Source organism: Centropristis striata, chromosome 3 (assembly GCF_030273125.1).
Source record: "Centropristis striata isolate RG_2023a ecotype Rhode Island chromosome 3, C.striata_1.0, whole genome shotgun sequence".
Classification (NCBI taxonomy): Eukaryota; Metazoa; Chordata; class Actinopteri; order Perciformes; family Serranidae; genus Centropristis; species Centropristis striata.
Genome location: NC_081519.1, coordinates 44,376,704 through 44,393,418, shown reverse-complemented (window position 1 = coordinate 44,393,418; position 16,715 = coordinate 44,376,704). Strand labels below are relative to the sequence as shown.

Here is a 16,715-nt window from a genome sequence, read left to right as displayed (position 1 = left end):
CATGTTCCCTCTAGTGGTGCAGAGCTAAAAACATTTGGCTTTTTATTTATAATCTATTCAGCAACTTTATTGTGCAAATAACAATAGTTGTGAAGATACAGACGTTTGATAAAACATGTGACTTTATCAGATTGTGACGTCGTCTCCAAAGTCCTGTGAGACTGTTTTTATATTTCAGTCTCTTGAGGGAACTTGTTGTGTTTTATTCCGGTGGATGAGAAGGTTTAGTGAATCTCCTCCAGTCAGATCTCTGTTTGTTCTCCAGGTGTTTGCTCAGCGAGAGACTGTGACATCAACGCCCAGTGCTCCTCTCTGGGGTCAAAGGTCAGCTGCGCCTGCAAGCCGGACTACCTGGGCGACGGCAGGGTCTGTGTACCCAGAAACCCTTGCTCCGAGAACAACGGAGGGTGTCCCAGCAACTCCACCATCTGTGTCTTCAAAGGGCCCAACAAGGTGAGGACGCTGAAACAGTTCATTCAGCATATTTGTGGTTTTTACTGTCATAAATAGTAACATTTTATTTCAGATTTTGTGTATTTTTGGGCTCAATATGTTAATAAAGTTGGTTAAAGTGTAAAATAATAGTCAGATCATGTTGAAGTTGTGCTGAGAAAATACCAAACACCAAACATGAGTATAGTAAATATTATGTGGTTCATAAAGGGATAATAGGCTCAGAGCCCAGAGGGTTAAACCTCTAAAAAAGCTCCAAATCATGACTTCTTCATCACATCCAGACTACAAAACAAAAAAGAAAAAATGACTAAAAAAATTACACAAAAAGACACAAAATGACCAAAAAAGACACAGAATGACTAAAAAATACACAGAATGACTAAAAAAGACACAAAATGATCAAAAAAGACACAAAATGACAAAAAAAAGACACAAAATGATCAAAAAAGACACAAAATGACCAAAAAAGACACAAAATGAGCAAAAAAAGGACACAAAATGAACAAAAAAGACACAAAATGACCAAAAAAGACACAAAATGATCAAAAAAAGACACAAAATGACCAAAAAAGACACAAAATGATAAAAAGGACACAAAATGATCAAAAAAGACACAAAATGAACAAAAAAGACACAAAATGAACAAAAAAGACACAAAATGATCAAAAAAAGACACAAAATGACCAAAAACGACACAAAATGATAAAAAAGACACAAAATGATCAAAAAAGACACAAAATGACAAAAAAAGATACAATATGACCAAAAAAGACACAAAATGACTAAAAAAGACACAAAATGACAAAAAAAGATACAAAATGACCAAAAAAAGACACAAAATGACTAAAATAAGACACAAAATGACCAAAAAAGACACAAAATGACCAAAAAAGACACAAAATGACTAAAATAAGACACAATAAGACACAAAAAGACAGGAAAAGACATGAAAATGATTAATAAATGGACCAACAGCCCTATCAGCCTCCATGTAATTAACCCGTGTGTGTTTGTGTCCCAGTCCAGCTGTGAGTGTATGTTCGGCATGGCCCCAGTCGGAGGAAACGCTGAGTTTGGTTGTCAGCTGGTTTCTGCCTGCACAGTGGACACATGTGGCCCCACAGCTGTCTGTCAGACTGAAGTAGACGGACAACCCAGGTAGGACACACAACACCTGTCTGTCTGCCTGTCTGTCTGTCTGTCTGCCTGTCTGTCTGTCTGTCTGCCTGTCTGTCTGTCTGCCTGTCTGTCTGTCTGCCTGCCTGTCTGTCTGTCTGTCTGTCTGTCTGTCTGTCTGTCTGTCTGTCTGTCTGCCTGTCTGTCTGTCTGTCTGTCTGTCTGTCTGCCTGTCTGTCTGCCTGTCTGTCTGTCTGTCTGTCTGTCTGTCTGTCTGTCTGTGAAAAAAATGTAAAATAACCCTGTTATTTTTACCTAACTTAACCCAGCAGTTGTGGTATACTAACGTTAATCAAAGTGTTTTTTAACCCTGTGGAGTGTCCAAAAGCTCCAAATAATCCAGACTTGTTGCCTCCATCAGAGTATAAAACAAAGCAGCGTGGAGCCCTACTGTACATTTACCTCTAAAGTTCTGGCTGTAAACTCCATGAGGCCAGTTTCAGTTTGATGATGATATACCAAGTAAAACTGGAGACAAGCTCAAATAGATTTAGTATCAAATGATAGAACTGGATGGAACCCTCTTATATGGTAGATTTGACACCTTTGGTCACATTTGACACATTTAACATTCTTTATTGAGCATGATAGTGTTTTGAAAGTTAAAAAAAAAGATTCAAAATCACATTTTATGTTGGACTAAAGGACTAAAAAAGACACAAAATGACCAAAATTGTTACGCTAAACACACAAGAGACAAATAAAATAGAGTCACTCTAGAATAAAAACCAGAATTGGATGACAGGATGAATCACAATCACCTTTGTTTACGCCCCCTGCTGGAATTTTCAATAGAATGCAGCTGAAGGCACTTCCTGGTTTCCTCCCTGCTCAGACCCGGAGGTTGCCGCCTGTTTTCAACATGACAACATATTGATAAAGTTTCTTCAAAAAAGACACTTCAGTACAGGAACAAGGACCAGCACTGAAGGACTCAGTCTGTGTGTGAATGTGTGTGTATTTTACCGTCATTGATTAGCTCCTCCCCCTCTCACAGGTGTGTGTGTGATGCGGGACAGATTGGTGATGGACGCCGTTGCTATGGTAACCTGATGGAGCGCCTGATAGAGCTGGACCGGAGCGGAAACCAGAGAGAAAATCTGACCGGAGCGGTCGCCATGTTTGGTACAAGAACAACAGAAGTATAATTACCAGGTGTTGATGCTATAGTGTGTCTTTGACGTCACCTTTGACCTTTGGTGTGTGTGTGTGTGTGTGTGTGTGTGTGTGTGTGTGTGTGTGTGTGTGTGTTTCAGAGAAAGGCTGTTTCCTGCTGCTGAGTCATAACGGACCTTTCACAGCTTTCATCCCCCTGCTGAAGACTCCTCTAACTGTAGGTCGCCTGTCTGTCTCTAGATAACTCCACTTTATTCTCTCCACGGGGCTTAATCCTAGATTTTATTCTTCCGTTTCTTCCGTGTAGTTTTCTGGTCGACTACTCCTCCAGAGTTTTGGTCACAAACACTAAAAAGGTATCAAATGGACCGGCTCGCCCATGACAAGTGTGCTGTGACTTTTCCAAGGGTTTCGGCAAACGGTTTTCAAATTATTCGGCAAAAACACGGCAAAAAAATCCCCCCAATGTAACCCTATGGAGAGGCTAGAGTGGTGACATCATCTCTCTCCTCCCCCTCCTTTTCTTTCTTTCTCCTCCTCCTCCTCCTCCTCCTACCTTCTTCCTCCTTTTCTAAGGGTTTTGACAAATGGTTTTCAAATTATTCTGCAAAAATGCTACAAAATGACCAAAAGAGCCACAATATTACCAAAAAACACACCATATTATCTAAAAACACACACAAAATGACTAAAAAATAAACAAAATGACCAAAAGAGCCACACAAAATTACTAAAAAAAAGACACCAAATTACCTAATAAAACACAAAATGACTAACAAAAGACACCAAATTACCTGCAGATACCACTCTACAGAAATAATTTATTCATAGAAACATATGAAAATGTGTCTTGTCCCTCACATTGGTGTGGTAAAGCTGTCAGAGTTCTAGTTTGGGCGTAGAAATGATCCACCAACACCAGTTTCTTCTGATCGCTCTAAAAAGACAATTTCTTAATTTTTCTTCACAAAACACATATGTAGACGTTCAGGAAGAACTGAGGATGCTCAAAGTGAAGACCTGAGGATGCTCAGAGTGAAGAACTGAGGATGATCAAAGTGAAGAACTGAGGATGATCAAAGTGAAGAACTGAGGATGCTCAAAGTGAAGAACTGAGGATGCTCAAAGTGAAGAACTGAGGATGCTCAAAGTGAAGAACTGAGGATGCTCAAAGTGAAGAACTGAGGATGCTCAAAGTGAAGAACTGAGGACGCTCAAAGTGAAGAACTGAGGATGCTCAAAGTGAAGAACTGAGGATGCTCAAAGTGAAGTCAGATCAATCATAGGAATTATGGATTGGCCAAAATTGTTTTCTGTTCGAGGGGTAGTTTTTAGCTGTTTTCCCGTCTATCTCATTGGTGTCAAATTGCACAGCAGCAGTTGATTTCAGTTGATTGCTCTGCTCTGATTGGTGGACGCCACCTGGCCCTGGTTGCTTAGCAACCAAAGCTTGCTGCTTCTCTCGCCTCATCAAACATTATGTAAAAGCTGCAGCAGATGTGACAAAGAATGTCAGACGATGATCCACATCTTGATCTGATCTCTCTCTCTCTCTCACACACACACACACACACACACACACACACACACACACACACACACACTCTTAGTTCGGCCTGAAAACAGAGACAACTAGTGACAGATGGTCAGTGCAAACTAGAACAAACCAATGTGTGAGGCCTCTGGGCACACACACACACACACACACACACACACACACAAATGTCCTGACTCTGAAAACAAGTAACCATAGAAACCTAAGTTTTAAATGTTAAGTTTTAGATTTTTAAAGCAATAGTTCAAAACTGTAGACCATTAAAAATGACCTGCAGACATGATATTTTTATGATTATTTTTAACGGAGTGTTTGGAAATGATGACGGGACACTTAAAGCTTTCCATTGAGCCCATCGTGTGTCCAACAGGAGACTCGTGCACCGTCACATTACAAAAGTTTTGATTGCTGTGAATGTGATTTATGCTATATTTTATATTTTCACTATTCTTCTGATCCGCCTCTACCTGAGTGGTTCATGCAGCCTGTGTGTGTTTATCTCAACCCCCCAATGTTCAACTCAAAGTTCCTCCCTTGACATCCAATCCACTTTATTTATATAGCACGATTTTAGCAAAACACAAGGTTTCCAAAGTGCTGCACAAACAGTAAATAGATAACACAATACAAAGAGATGTAGTAAACAATAGAACAGTAAAATGCAATAAGATAAATAAAAATAAATAAAATAAAATGTAAAATGTACTGCCCTCACAAAATGAAATATGCATGTATACAAATAAAAACAAAAAATCATAAAATCATACACAGCGCAGCCTGTAGGAAAAAAATGTGCCTAGTTACAGAAAACAAGTAACAAAATTTTAAAAAGGCACTTAAATTAGGATGCACTAATCTGATTCCGATATCTGAAGGACAAAAAAGTGAAATTCTACCCGACCCATGAGACGAAACTATTACGAAGATGCTTCACTAAACTTTGGGCGGCAGCATGTGTCATGTGAACAGTTAGTGTTATGTTGAGGTATTGTTGTTGGCAATGTATTTCTTCTTTTAGATCAAATCAACTTTATTTATAGAGCCCTTTAAAACAGCGTTAATTTTAAAAACCACAAAGAACAGATCAAAACAAATAAAACAGAGCAAAGGCTCATGTTGAGTTAAAATCCAGTGAATAAAAATGGGTTTTTAGGTTTTTAGATGGCCAGGTTCAGCAAAGTGGATTCTGAAAAAAATGTTTTTAACAGCTTGGTTTAAAAGAAAGAGACGGTATTGGCTTGGTATGGGCTTGAGGTTGCTGTATCAGCATCGTATCAGACCTAAAAAAAAGTGGTAAAAGTGGTACCATCAGAAGGAGGAGAGGAGGAGAAGAATAAAAAAGAAGCAATACAACAATGAAACAGTACATTGCAGAGACATTTCCATCAGGGTTGGGCCGATGGCTCAGCTGCTCTAAACGGTGAAATCAGCGTCACAGGATGAAGTATTTTTCGACAACCTGCTGCTCAGAGAAAAGAGAAAAGAGCAGACGAGGCTTCGGATGATTGAAGTCTGATGGCGTCAGTCGATGATTCGGTCAAACGTCTGCTATAGGAAAGGAAAAAAGGAAAACAGAGACGAACCCAACCAATGAAGGGAAAAAATGATGCAGCAAATATAAAAAACAACAACAAACTAAACCAAATCCAAAACCAGACAGAGCTACTGACCACACAAGGTACAATAGAGGCTCCTCATGGCTGTGGATCAGAAGCAGTGGGCTGTGCTGTCTGATTGATCCTGAGAACAGAGATCTGATGTTAAAACACCCAAAAACACCTTTTTGTCTCAGGCTAGATCTGAGGTGTATCTCAGACCCATTTGAGCCTTTTATTCTGACTAGAATGTCTTTTGTTGTTGCATTTGGTACTCGGCGAGAGAGAGTTTTTTGTCCCTTCAGCTTCAAATAGCCTTCAAATATTTTTTCCTTTATGTATTTTTATAAAGAGAAGGTGCAGATGTCTTTGTGTTTCTGGGGATTGTTTGGTAAATGCCCTGATAGTCTGTTTTAAACAAATCATGGGAAGAAAATGACCAACTAGAACATTTCTAAAGACATTTTGAGTGACCCTCACCCATACATTATTAGGTTAGAATTTGAACTGTTTTCAGGCTTTGGTTGCTAAGCAACCAGGGCCAGGTGGCGTCAACCAATCAGAGCAGAGCAATCAACTGAAATCAACTGCAGCTGTGGAATTTGACACCAATGAGATGGACAGGAAAACAGCTAAACAGAACAGAAAGCATTATTGGCAAAACCATAATTCCTATGATTGATTCGACTTCACTTTGATCATCCTCAGTTCTTCACTTTGAGCATCCTCAGTTCTTCCTGAACGTCTACATATGTGTTTTGTGAAGAAAAATGAAGAAATTGTTTTTTTAGATCGATCAGAAGAAACTGGTAGCTCTGCTTTCCTCCAGAAATGTTCCCTCCTTTTTCCCATGGAGGTCTATGGGGCTGTGGGTGGTGTTGGTGGATCATCTGTGGTCCTACGCCCAAACTAGAACTCTGACAGCTTTACCACACCAATGTGAGGCAGAAGAACAATTTTCCTATGTTTCTATTTATAAATAATTTCTATAGAGTGGCATTTGCGGCCTCCAAATGTGTGTCCCTCTGCATTCTAGCCAAGGTTATTATAATTAACGAAATAACGAAAGCTAAAATTGAAAAAAACATTTTCGTTAACTAAAATAAAAATAAAAATAAAAACGAGGTTTTTTTTAAAAACGATAACTAACTGAAACTGTATTTTGTGGTTACAAAACTAACTAAAACTAACTAAAGTTATAGTGAAAATGTCCTTCGTTTTTGTCTTTGTCAACTTTTTTTATACGTAAACCTTTTTGATGAATATGATATGAAATCTATTTCATCTATCTGGTTTTTTGACTATGAAACTTATTGGGGCTGAGATGGATCAGACAAAGGAAATAAAAGCAACATTTATTGTGACCTTTTTTTAATCTCGCACCCAACAAATACCCCGTTACAACAAAACTAAAACTAATAAAAACTAAACTAAAACTAAGCAATTTCCAAAAAAATGAAAACTAATTAAAACTAGCAAACTCACTCTAAAAATGAATTAAAACTAAGTGAATTTGAAAACAAAAAATCACAACGAAATTAAAACTAAAACTAATGAAAAATCCAAAACTAGCATAACCTTGACTCTAGTGATGATGTCATCCACTCTAGCCTCTCTATAGGGTAACATTGGTGTGTTTTTGCCGAATAATTTGAAAACCGTTTGCCGAAACCCTTAGAAAAGTCAAAGCACACTTGTCATGGCCGAGCCGGTCGATTTGATACCTTTTTAGTGTATGAAAAATCCCAAAACTCTGGGAGGAGTAGTCGACCAAAAAACCACAGAAGAAACAGAAGAATAAAATCTAGGATTAAGCCCGGTGGAGAGAATAGAGTGCACTCTTTCAAGCACACTAAATTAATTGATTCTAGGTTAGTGATTTATGTACTTCCTGTCTCTACAGGGTGTTAATGAGGAGCAGGTGTGTAAAAACCACCTGATCCTTGGTCAGCACCTCTACAAGGACCTGGAGGGGCGGGACTTCAACCTGTACGGAGGAGCCACGTTCAGGAGCAAAGGCAACAAGGTAAAACGTGTCCAGTGTTTCTCTAGTTCTGATATACTGATGTAAGTGGAAAGTGAGGCAGTGTCTTACAGCGTTAAGACACGGAATTCATTAGTAATGTTGTTTCATTAGTTTTCTTTATCTTTTTTATTAACTTTTTGTCCCATTCCAACAATAATTACATCAAACAATAAAGTAAAGATGCAATATAATGATACCTGTGAAAATATCATCACAGCTTAACCTCCACTATCACCATGTTATACATAATATGAAAATCATTGTGTTTAAAATCAGCATTATCAACAGTTTGATCTTCATGTACCACATTAAACTGGATTACACTTCTATCATTAAATGTTCATCATCATTGTTAGGATCAGCTGTTAAAACCTGTCATATTCTTAATCTTGTTTAAGTGAAGTCAATATTATGTATGCAAAATCACAAACCCCATCAACATCTGTTGATACAAAATTAACCACCAATGCAAAAATGTAAGTGACTTTGGCTTATTATGTCAGACATAAAATGGATTAATTGAAAAACATGTTTATAGTCCTTTACAGTAACGTACTGAAAAAAGCCACATCATTTCTGTATTGGTACCTAAACTCAGGTATAGATACATAATTGTGAGCTAAAAAGATTTTAACAGGTTCTAATAATATACAATTTCCATTCCCACATATCATATGTGCATTATTTAGTTAAAGGCATAATATGCAAGAATTGCCACTCACTGTTTATAAACACAACATTCAAACTTGGCCCCTCCTCCTCGGCTCTAAGAAAGTGAAAACCAACCCCAAGATTTCCTCTCCTTTTGGATCGAGCTTTGTCTGCTTGGCATCTTTCCCTTGCTACAGATTTACAGGAAATTAGTTTGCTATCTTTATAGTTTTGGCTCTGCCCCCCCCCGTTGGTCCAAGACAATCCAGACTCTTAGTGTTTGTTGTTCCCCATTGGTGGAACCATTACCAGTTCCTACCAGAGCAGGGGCGTCCCTCTCTACCTTTAAAACCTCCTGAAGACCCTCAGAGAGGACCTTCTCTCCTAGACCACACTACAACTCTACTCCTTAAACAATCCTCTCGAGACCTTATGATGCACTAATGGCTCTTAGACCAGTGATTCCCAACCGGGGGGCCCGACCCCCCCAGGGTGGCGCCAAAGATCCATGGGGGGTCGCGAAGCCCTCTTGATTTTAAGGTTTGTAATAAATCTAACGGGTAAAATATATGTACATCTACACCTATAAATTTGAAAAAAGACAATCTACATTGCCAAAGTTAACAATGGTAAAAATGTGGGTCCCTCAAGAAAAAGGTTGGGAACCACAGACTGTCTTAGACCACTAGACCTTCATTTTCCCCCTTTTTTTTTTATAAGTCGCTTTGGATAAAAGCGTCTAATAAATGAATAAATGTAAATGTAAGAAAAATCACAGGCAAATAGTATAATCTATGAAAAAATAATCAAAGTGCTTCATCACATTGATGCTATAATTCCTTGAATCCAACATTGACATATTATACAGCATTGCACCCACTATCCTAACGTACCTAACCCACTATCCTAACCTACCTAACCCACTATCCTAACCTACCTAACCCTAACCCACTATCCTAACGTACCTAACCCTAACCCACTATCCCAACCTGCCTAACCCACTATCCTAACGTACCTACCCCTAACCCACTATCCTAACCTACCTAACCCTAACCCACTATCCTAACGTACCTACCCCACTATCCTAACCTACCTAACCCTAACCCACTTTCCAAACCTACCTAACCCACTATCCTAACGTACCTAACCCTAACCCACTATCCTAACGTACCTACCCCACTATCCTAACGTACCTAGCCCTAACCCACTATCCTAACGTACCTAACCCTATCCTAATACAACCAGAGACATTCATTAAAGACGGCTTGGTAAACAATCAACAAAAATCTGTGACAGTTGACAAATCTCCTCTCACCTTCCCTCTCAACCAAGATCATCCATACATCTATAACAGAACTATAATCAGAACTTTTCCACCTCCACCGAGACCTTGGCTGGTAAAACCCTCAGTGGGAGGGGGTCCTCAGTGTAAATGTACGGGAACACGGTGTCAGAGAAAGTGTGTGTGAAGGTGTGTACGGGTGTGTTGGTGTCAAGATCAGAGAACAACAGCGTTCCTTTTCCAAAGTCCAGATGAACTCTGATCCTATGCAGCTGCTTGTTCACTTGCAGATCTTTCTCTGGTTCTGACGTGGACAATTTACCTTTGGAGAACAGAATTCCCCACAATGCAGACTGTTTCTTTGGTTCTGACATGGAGAATGCGGTGTATTTACCATTGGAGAACATAATCCTCCACAATGCAGACTGCAGGCGCCCGTTCATCTGGATGTCCTCTCCCAGCACGCCCAGTTCCCAGTCCTTGTTGTCTCCCACATCAACATCCCAGCTGGGCGTCCCTGAGTTGAAGCCTTCAGAGCCCAAGACGCAGCAGGAGAACTTGGTCCTCTCCAGGTTCTTTGGAAGCGGTCGACGGTCTCCAGATCTCACAGCGGTCAGATCTTCAGACAGGACGAGTTCTGGGTCTGCAGTGTTTGGATCCAGAATCAGAGGAGTGTAGGAGACCATCTCCTTCATCTTGTTCCAGATGTTGAAGGTCAGGTTGCCCAGGTGTTTGGCCACATCTATCAGAGCTCCTGAGAGCAGCTGTGGATCCTCCAGCAGGGGGCGCTGCTGGACTCTTTCCACTGCAGCCTTGTAGTTCTGCAGGAATGAGACGTGTTCAGCTCTCAGCTCCTCCTCTGTGGCTCTGATTGTGTCTGAAAGAGCTGCTATCTCTCTGTTCAGAGCCTCAATCTTCTCCTTCATCAGCTGACTCTTCTGCTCCTCTTCCTCCCTCAGAGCAGAGATCCTGGCCTCCTCTTCCTCTTGTAGAAACTGGTGAAGCTTCTTAAACTGCTCCGTAATCTTCCACTCTGTGTATCGGGTCTGGACCTTAATGTGTTCTGCTGTTTGATCACAGTTTCCTTTAACTTGTTCAAAGAGCTTCAGTTTCTCCTGTAAGGGCTTCAGGGATTTCTGGAGCTCCTCTTTGTGATCCTGTGCAGCTTCATCGATGGGTCTGAATCTGTGGTTGTTGTGTACTTTTGAATCTTTGCAGACGAGACAAACTGGCTGCTGATGGTCCAGACAGAAGAGTTTAAGTTTCTCAGAGTGCAGACTGCAGAGAGGCTCTGAAGCTCTCTGATCTCTCTCCAGTAAGAACGTCTCACACAGGTTCTTTAACGCCAGGTTACGAGGTTGAACACTCTTTGAAGATTTTCTCTTACAGGTCGGACACACCTTAGTTTGTTTCCCCCTCCACCATCTCTGCAAACAGTCTTTACAGAAGCTGTGGCTACACGACAGAACAACAGGGTTTTTGAAAATATCGTGGCAGACAGGACAGGAGAGATCCTCCTCTGATCTGGAAGCCATTTTGTCTCAGAGTAAAGTTGAAAGCGCAGCAGGCAGAACAGAAAGTCAGACAGACCTGAAAGTGCACTTTGACTCGTGCTTCGCCCTGTTTATTTTGCGCAACCAGCAGCAGGTTGAAGTCCAATGATTAAGTCTTCCAGTAATTCCAGTCTTCCCAGTCTTCCTCTCTCACTGGATGGTGGTATTGGTACTAAAATAGTTATTATGGTCTGCTTCTCAGTGAACAGTGCCTCAGGAACAAGGAATAATAATCTATTTCCTGTTCGTTTGGGTTGAGTCACAGAGGGAGTGGAGCTTTGTCAAAACTTTCATAACAGGTTTGTGTTTCAAGCCACGTGACCAAACACGTCAGCGGATATAAATATATCAGCCTGAACCTGGAGTCTCATTTCCACCTTGTTTAAGAAATCAGATAACTTGGGCGTTCCCGGTGGCACACCTGGTAGAGCGCATACCATAGAGGCATTGTCCTCGTGAGGAGGCGGCCCGGGTTCGAATCCGGCTCGGAGCCCTTTCCTGCATGTCTTCTCCTTCACTGTCTCTTTCAATAAAGCCCAAAAATGGCCAAAAAATATATTTAAAAAAAAGAAATCAGATAACTGCAGAAAGTCTCAATAACCAGGTTAATTAATGCAGTAGTTCTCAACCTTTTTGAGTCGCGACCCCCAATTTAATATGCATGTTGTCTGCGACCCCCACTCACTGAACACAATCTCAAACGCACAGTTCAGATCACCCAAAAAAGAAACAAAATGACCAAAAAAAAGACACTAAATGACTTAAAAAAAGACAAAATGACCAAAAAAAGACACAAAATGACCAGAAAAGGCACAAAATGACCAGAAAATACACAAAATGACCAGAAATGACACAATATGACCAGAAATGACACAAAATGACCAAAAAAGACACAATATGACCAGAAATGACACGAAATGACCAAAAAAGACACAAATTGACCACATAATGATAAAAAAATACACAAAACTGACACAAAATGTATTCAAAAAATGTATCAAGATAAAAAAAAACTTACATTTAGACATGTTTGAAAATGTATCTTGTTTTAAGAGTTAATTTCTTATTTTATTAAATGTTCAACAAACTTATTTCTAGATTTAAAAATCTTAATTTAAGAAATCTTGTCAAGTGAAATTATCTGTCCATGCAGCAAGATCATTTCCCCCAGATTTAGTGTTTTTATCTGGTTTTTAGACACACCTTTTTTGCAATGCAGATTAATGAAAATAAATGTGAAAACACAGGCAGTGGGCAGCGTCTCTGCACAAAATCACCAAATAAGACACAAAATGGGCAAAAAAAACACACAAAGTGAGCAAAAAAAGACATTAAATGACCAAAAAGACTAAAACACATTAAGACATGAACACTTTAACACAGTGGAGACAGAGCTGACTTCCAAAATGATTTGGCGACCCCCAGAAATCATCTCGCGACCTCAATTGGGGTCCGGACCCCAAGGTTGAGAACAGCTGAATTAAGGTAACATAAAGACTGATTGTCTGTGTCTGGCTGATGTAGAGGTTCATCCTGATGGACAACCCCAGCAGACTGTACAACATCATCCAGGAGGACCTGCCAGCAGCCAATGGGATCATCCACATCATCGACTGGCCAATCACAAACACTCTCTCTGAAAGGCCTTCTCGTGATGAACGGGTGAGTTCAAGGGTCACTTCATCAAAACCTCCCTGAGATCTGACCGCTGACAGAAAATACTGAATCTACACTGAGACGAACCGAAAAACATTTGAATCAAACACAGAACAAAAAAGGGCTTCAAGATAAGTGTGTTAAAGCAATATTTTACAGTTATATCCAGTTAAATGTATGATCAATGATTTTCTGCTCACTGGAGTGTCACCTACATCAAAACTGCAGTCTGTGAAAGTGAATAATATCATAAACTTCATCATTCGATCTTCTTCTTCTTTCCAGTTTGCTGATAAGACGATCGGAGAAATTCTGACTAAGGACGAAAAATACAATCGCTTCCTGTCTCTGGTTGATGTGAGTATTTTGTTCTGGACAATAACATCAGACAAATGTTCCCTCAAAGGGGAAGAAAATCAATCAAGCTTATTTAATTATCAAGTCAAGTCAAGTCAAATTTATTTATATAGCGCATTTACAGTAAATTAAAAGAAGATGGGATATTTTTATCTTTATGTTAATGTCTTTTTCCATTATTTCTTTATTTATTGAATAAAAAACTAAAATCCTGTTTTAGCTTTTGTTGAAAAATTAATTTAATGCCCAGAAAAGTTCTGCAAATTATTTGTTTCTTATCAAGATAAAAGATTTAGACGTGTTAGAAAATGTATCTTGTTTTAAGAGTTCATTTCTTATTTTAATAAATGTTCAACAAACCTATTTCTAGATTTAAAAATCTTAATTTAAGAAATATTTGTGTGAAAACAGGCAGTGGGCAGCATCTCTGCAGATTCAGACACCAACACACACTTCTAGTTGGTCATGATTGATGATTGATATGGATTATTCTTGTACAAGGCTATCCATTTATTTATTTTTAAATAATGAAATCCAGCTCAGTAATGAATGTACACGACAGTTACTAAGTGGAAACAGTTGGACAGTTTTGATCAGTTCTTACAGAGGATCGATGCTACATTTCTGACCAGGTACGATGTGTTTATGTGTCTTTGTAGAACTGTGGTTCGCCGCCTCCCTTACGGGGTCCGGGACCCCTGACTGTGTTCATCCCCACCAACCAGGCAGTGGACAAATCCAGAGACGGCAGCATCTTATACATGCTGAGCGACGTAGGTGCAATTAAGTTGTTCTTAAGTTTTTATTTGTTTGGTGTATTTGTCATTAATGCAGATGACATACAGATAACTTTATACAGATAACTTTATACAGATAACATACAGATAACATACAGATAACTTTATACAGATAACTTTATACAGATAACATACAGATAACATACAGATAACTTTATACAGATAACTTTATACAGATAACATACAGATAACATACAGATAACATACAGATAACTTTATACAGATAACTTTATACAGATAACATACAGATAACATACAGATAACTTTATACAGATAACATACAGATAACTTTATACAGATAACTTTATACAGATAACTTTGTACAGATAACTTTATACAGATAACTTTATACAGATAACATACAGATACCTTTATACAGATACCTTTATACAGATAACTTTGTACAGATACCTTTATACAGATAACTTTATACAGATAACTTTGTACAGATAACTTTATACAGATAACTTTATACAGATAACTTTATACAGATAACTTTGTACAGATAACTTTATACAGATAACTTTATACAGATAACATACAGATACCTTTATACAGATACCTTTATACAGATAACTTTATACAAATACCTTTATACAGATAACTTTATACAGATAACTTTATACAGATAACTTTGTACAGATAACTTTATACAGATAACTTTATACAGATAACATACAGATACCTTTATACAGATACCTTTATACGGATAACTTTGTACAGATAACTTTATTCAGATAACTTTATACAGATAACTTTATACAGATACCTTTATACAGATACCTTTATACAGATAACTTTATACAGATTCCTTTATACAGATAACTTTATACAGATACCTTTATACAGATAACTTTATATAGATAACTTTATATAGATAACTTTATTCAGATAACTTTATACAGATACCTTTATACAGATACCTTTATACAGATAACTTTATATAGATAACTTTATACAGATACCTTTATACAGATAACATACAGATAACTTTATACACATACCTTTATACAGATAACTTTATACAGATACCTTTATACAGATACCTTTATACAGATAACTTTATACAGATATCTTTATACAGATAACTTTATACAGATATCTTTATACAGATAACATACAGATAACTTTATACGGATAACTTTATACAGATACCTTTATACAGATAACTTTATAAAGATAACATACAGATAACTTTATACAGATAATATACAGATACCTTTATACAGATCTAAAGTCACTTGTTCCTTTAAGATGTCTCAGTTTTTCATTTTATTGATATTCTTCTGTTTTTCAAGGCGAGACATAAACTCCAGGAACTCCTCAGAAACCATGTTTTCTCTCAGGCTGTGGTAAGAAACGCTCTCACCTCATAGATCAACTTATCACTTCATCAGTTTCCTGTTGCTTCTATTTTCTTCATTTTCATCTAATACATGCTCCACCGCAAGATATATTAGAATTTAACAAGCCATGTCAAAAAATACTAATAATTTTTCTGTCATGATGATATTTTGTGATCACATTCTTACTCTCCAGAGGATGAACCTTTTAGATTTAATGACCACATGATCTTTCCTTTAATGCCTCCAACAGGACAAACGACATGTTTAGCTCACTAAAAGCTAATTGATAAGGATGTTTGTTCTGCCCAACAAATAAAAACAACAGTTTTGTTGATTATTTGTCCGTCTGCAGCTGACGGTGGATGAGTTGGCGGCTCTCCCTCAGATCCAGACGATGGCCAATCAGATCGTCTCCATCAAGGTGTCGGATGATGTAAGTGTCTCTGATTGGTTCTTCAGTTTCTCTCATTATGTGACTGGTTTCCTCAGTAATTAACCCTTTGAAGTCTAAGCATTCACATTACTTAACCCTTTGGAGTCATGACATGTTGGTATCATTGTTTTCAGCACAACCTCACCTATATGACCTGATTATTTTTTTCATTTTGACTTCCTGGATCAACATTTTGAACACAAAAAAACACACAAAAACACAAAAGAATGACAAAAAACACACATAAAACAGGAAAAACAAACCAAAAACCCACACACAATTATAAAAAACACATACAAACACACTCAAAACACATCAAAAACATAATGAAAATACAAGAAACACACAAAAATTACAAAAAACACACATAAAAACACAAAGAAATTACAAAAAAACACACATAAAAACACAAAGAAATGCCAAAAAAACACACATAAAAACACAAAGAAATTACAGAAAACAGTAAATACAAAAGATTGCATTACAAATGCTACATGCACAAAGCTAAATTAGAAAAATCTCTGCAAAAAAAGTAAAATCTTGTTACTACACGACACTTTTTTTTACCTTTGCTAAAAAAGGGTTAATGCATTAAATTGGACATGGAAACTTGTGTAAAAGCCAAAACTTTAGAGTTGAGCTGCCAGCAGGAAACATGCTGCTGAACGTTTCTACGTTGAAACGTCCTGAAGAAGTGTTGCTGCGGAGCTTTCGTG

General features: G+C 38.1%; 2 protein-coding genes across 2 annotated transcripts in view; one reads left to right on the top strand and one right to left on the bottom strand.

Moving 5' to 3' along the window:
- Positions 1–16,715, bottom strand: part of ccdc71 (coiled-coil domain containing 71) — a 181,283-nt gene that overhangs the window by 68,741 nt on the left and 95,827 nt on the right. The gene's annotated exons all lie outside the window — the stretch shown is intronic.
- Positions 1–16,715, top strand: part of stab1 (stabilin 1) — a 93,174-nt gene that overhangs the window by 9,211 nt on the left and 67,248 nt on the right. The window contains exons 8-17 of the mRNA XM_059328410.1: positions 266–453; positions 1,478–1,614; positions 2,630–2,757; positions 2,889–2,965; positions 7,802–7,924; positions 12,935–13,072; positions 13,352–13,423; positions 14,083–14,196; positions 15,519–15,572; positions 15,919–15,999. Of these exons, the coding sequence (XP_059184393.1) occupies positions 266–453; positions 1,478–1,614; positions 2,630–2,757; positions 2,889–2,965; positions 7,802–7,924; positions 12,935–13,072; positions 13,352–13,423; positions 14,083–14,196; positions 15,519–15,572; positions 15,919–15,999 (1,112 nt within the window). The remainder of the gene's footprint in view (positions 1–265; positions 454–1,477; positions 1,615–2,629; positions 2,758–2,888; positions 2,966–7,801; positions 7,925–12,934; positions 13,073–13,351; positions 13,424–14,082; positions 14,197–15,518; positions 15,573–15,918; positions 16,000–16,715) is intronic.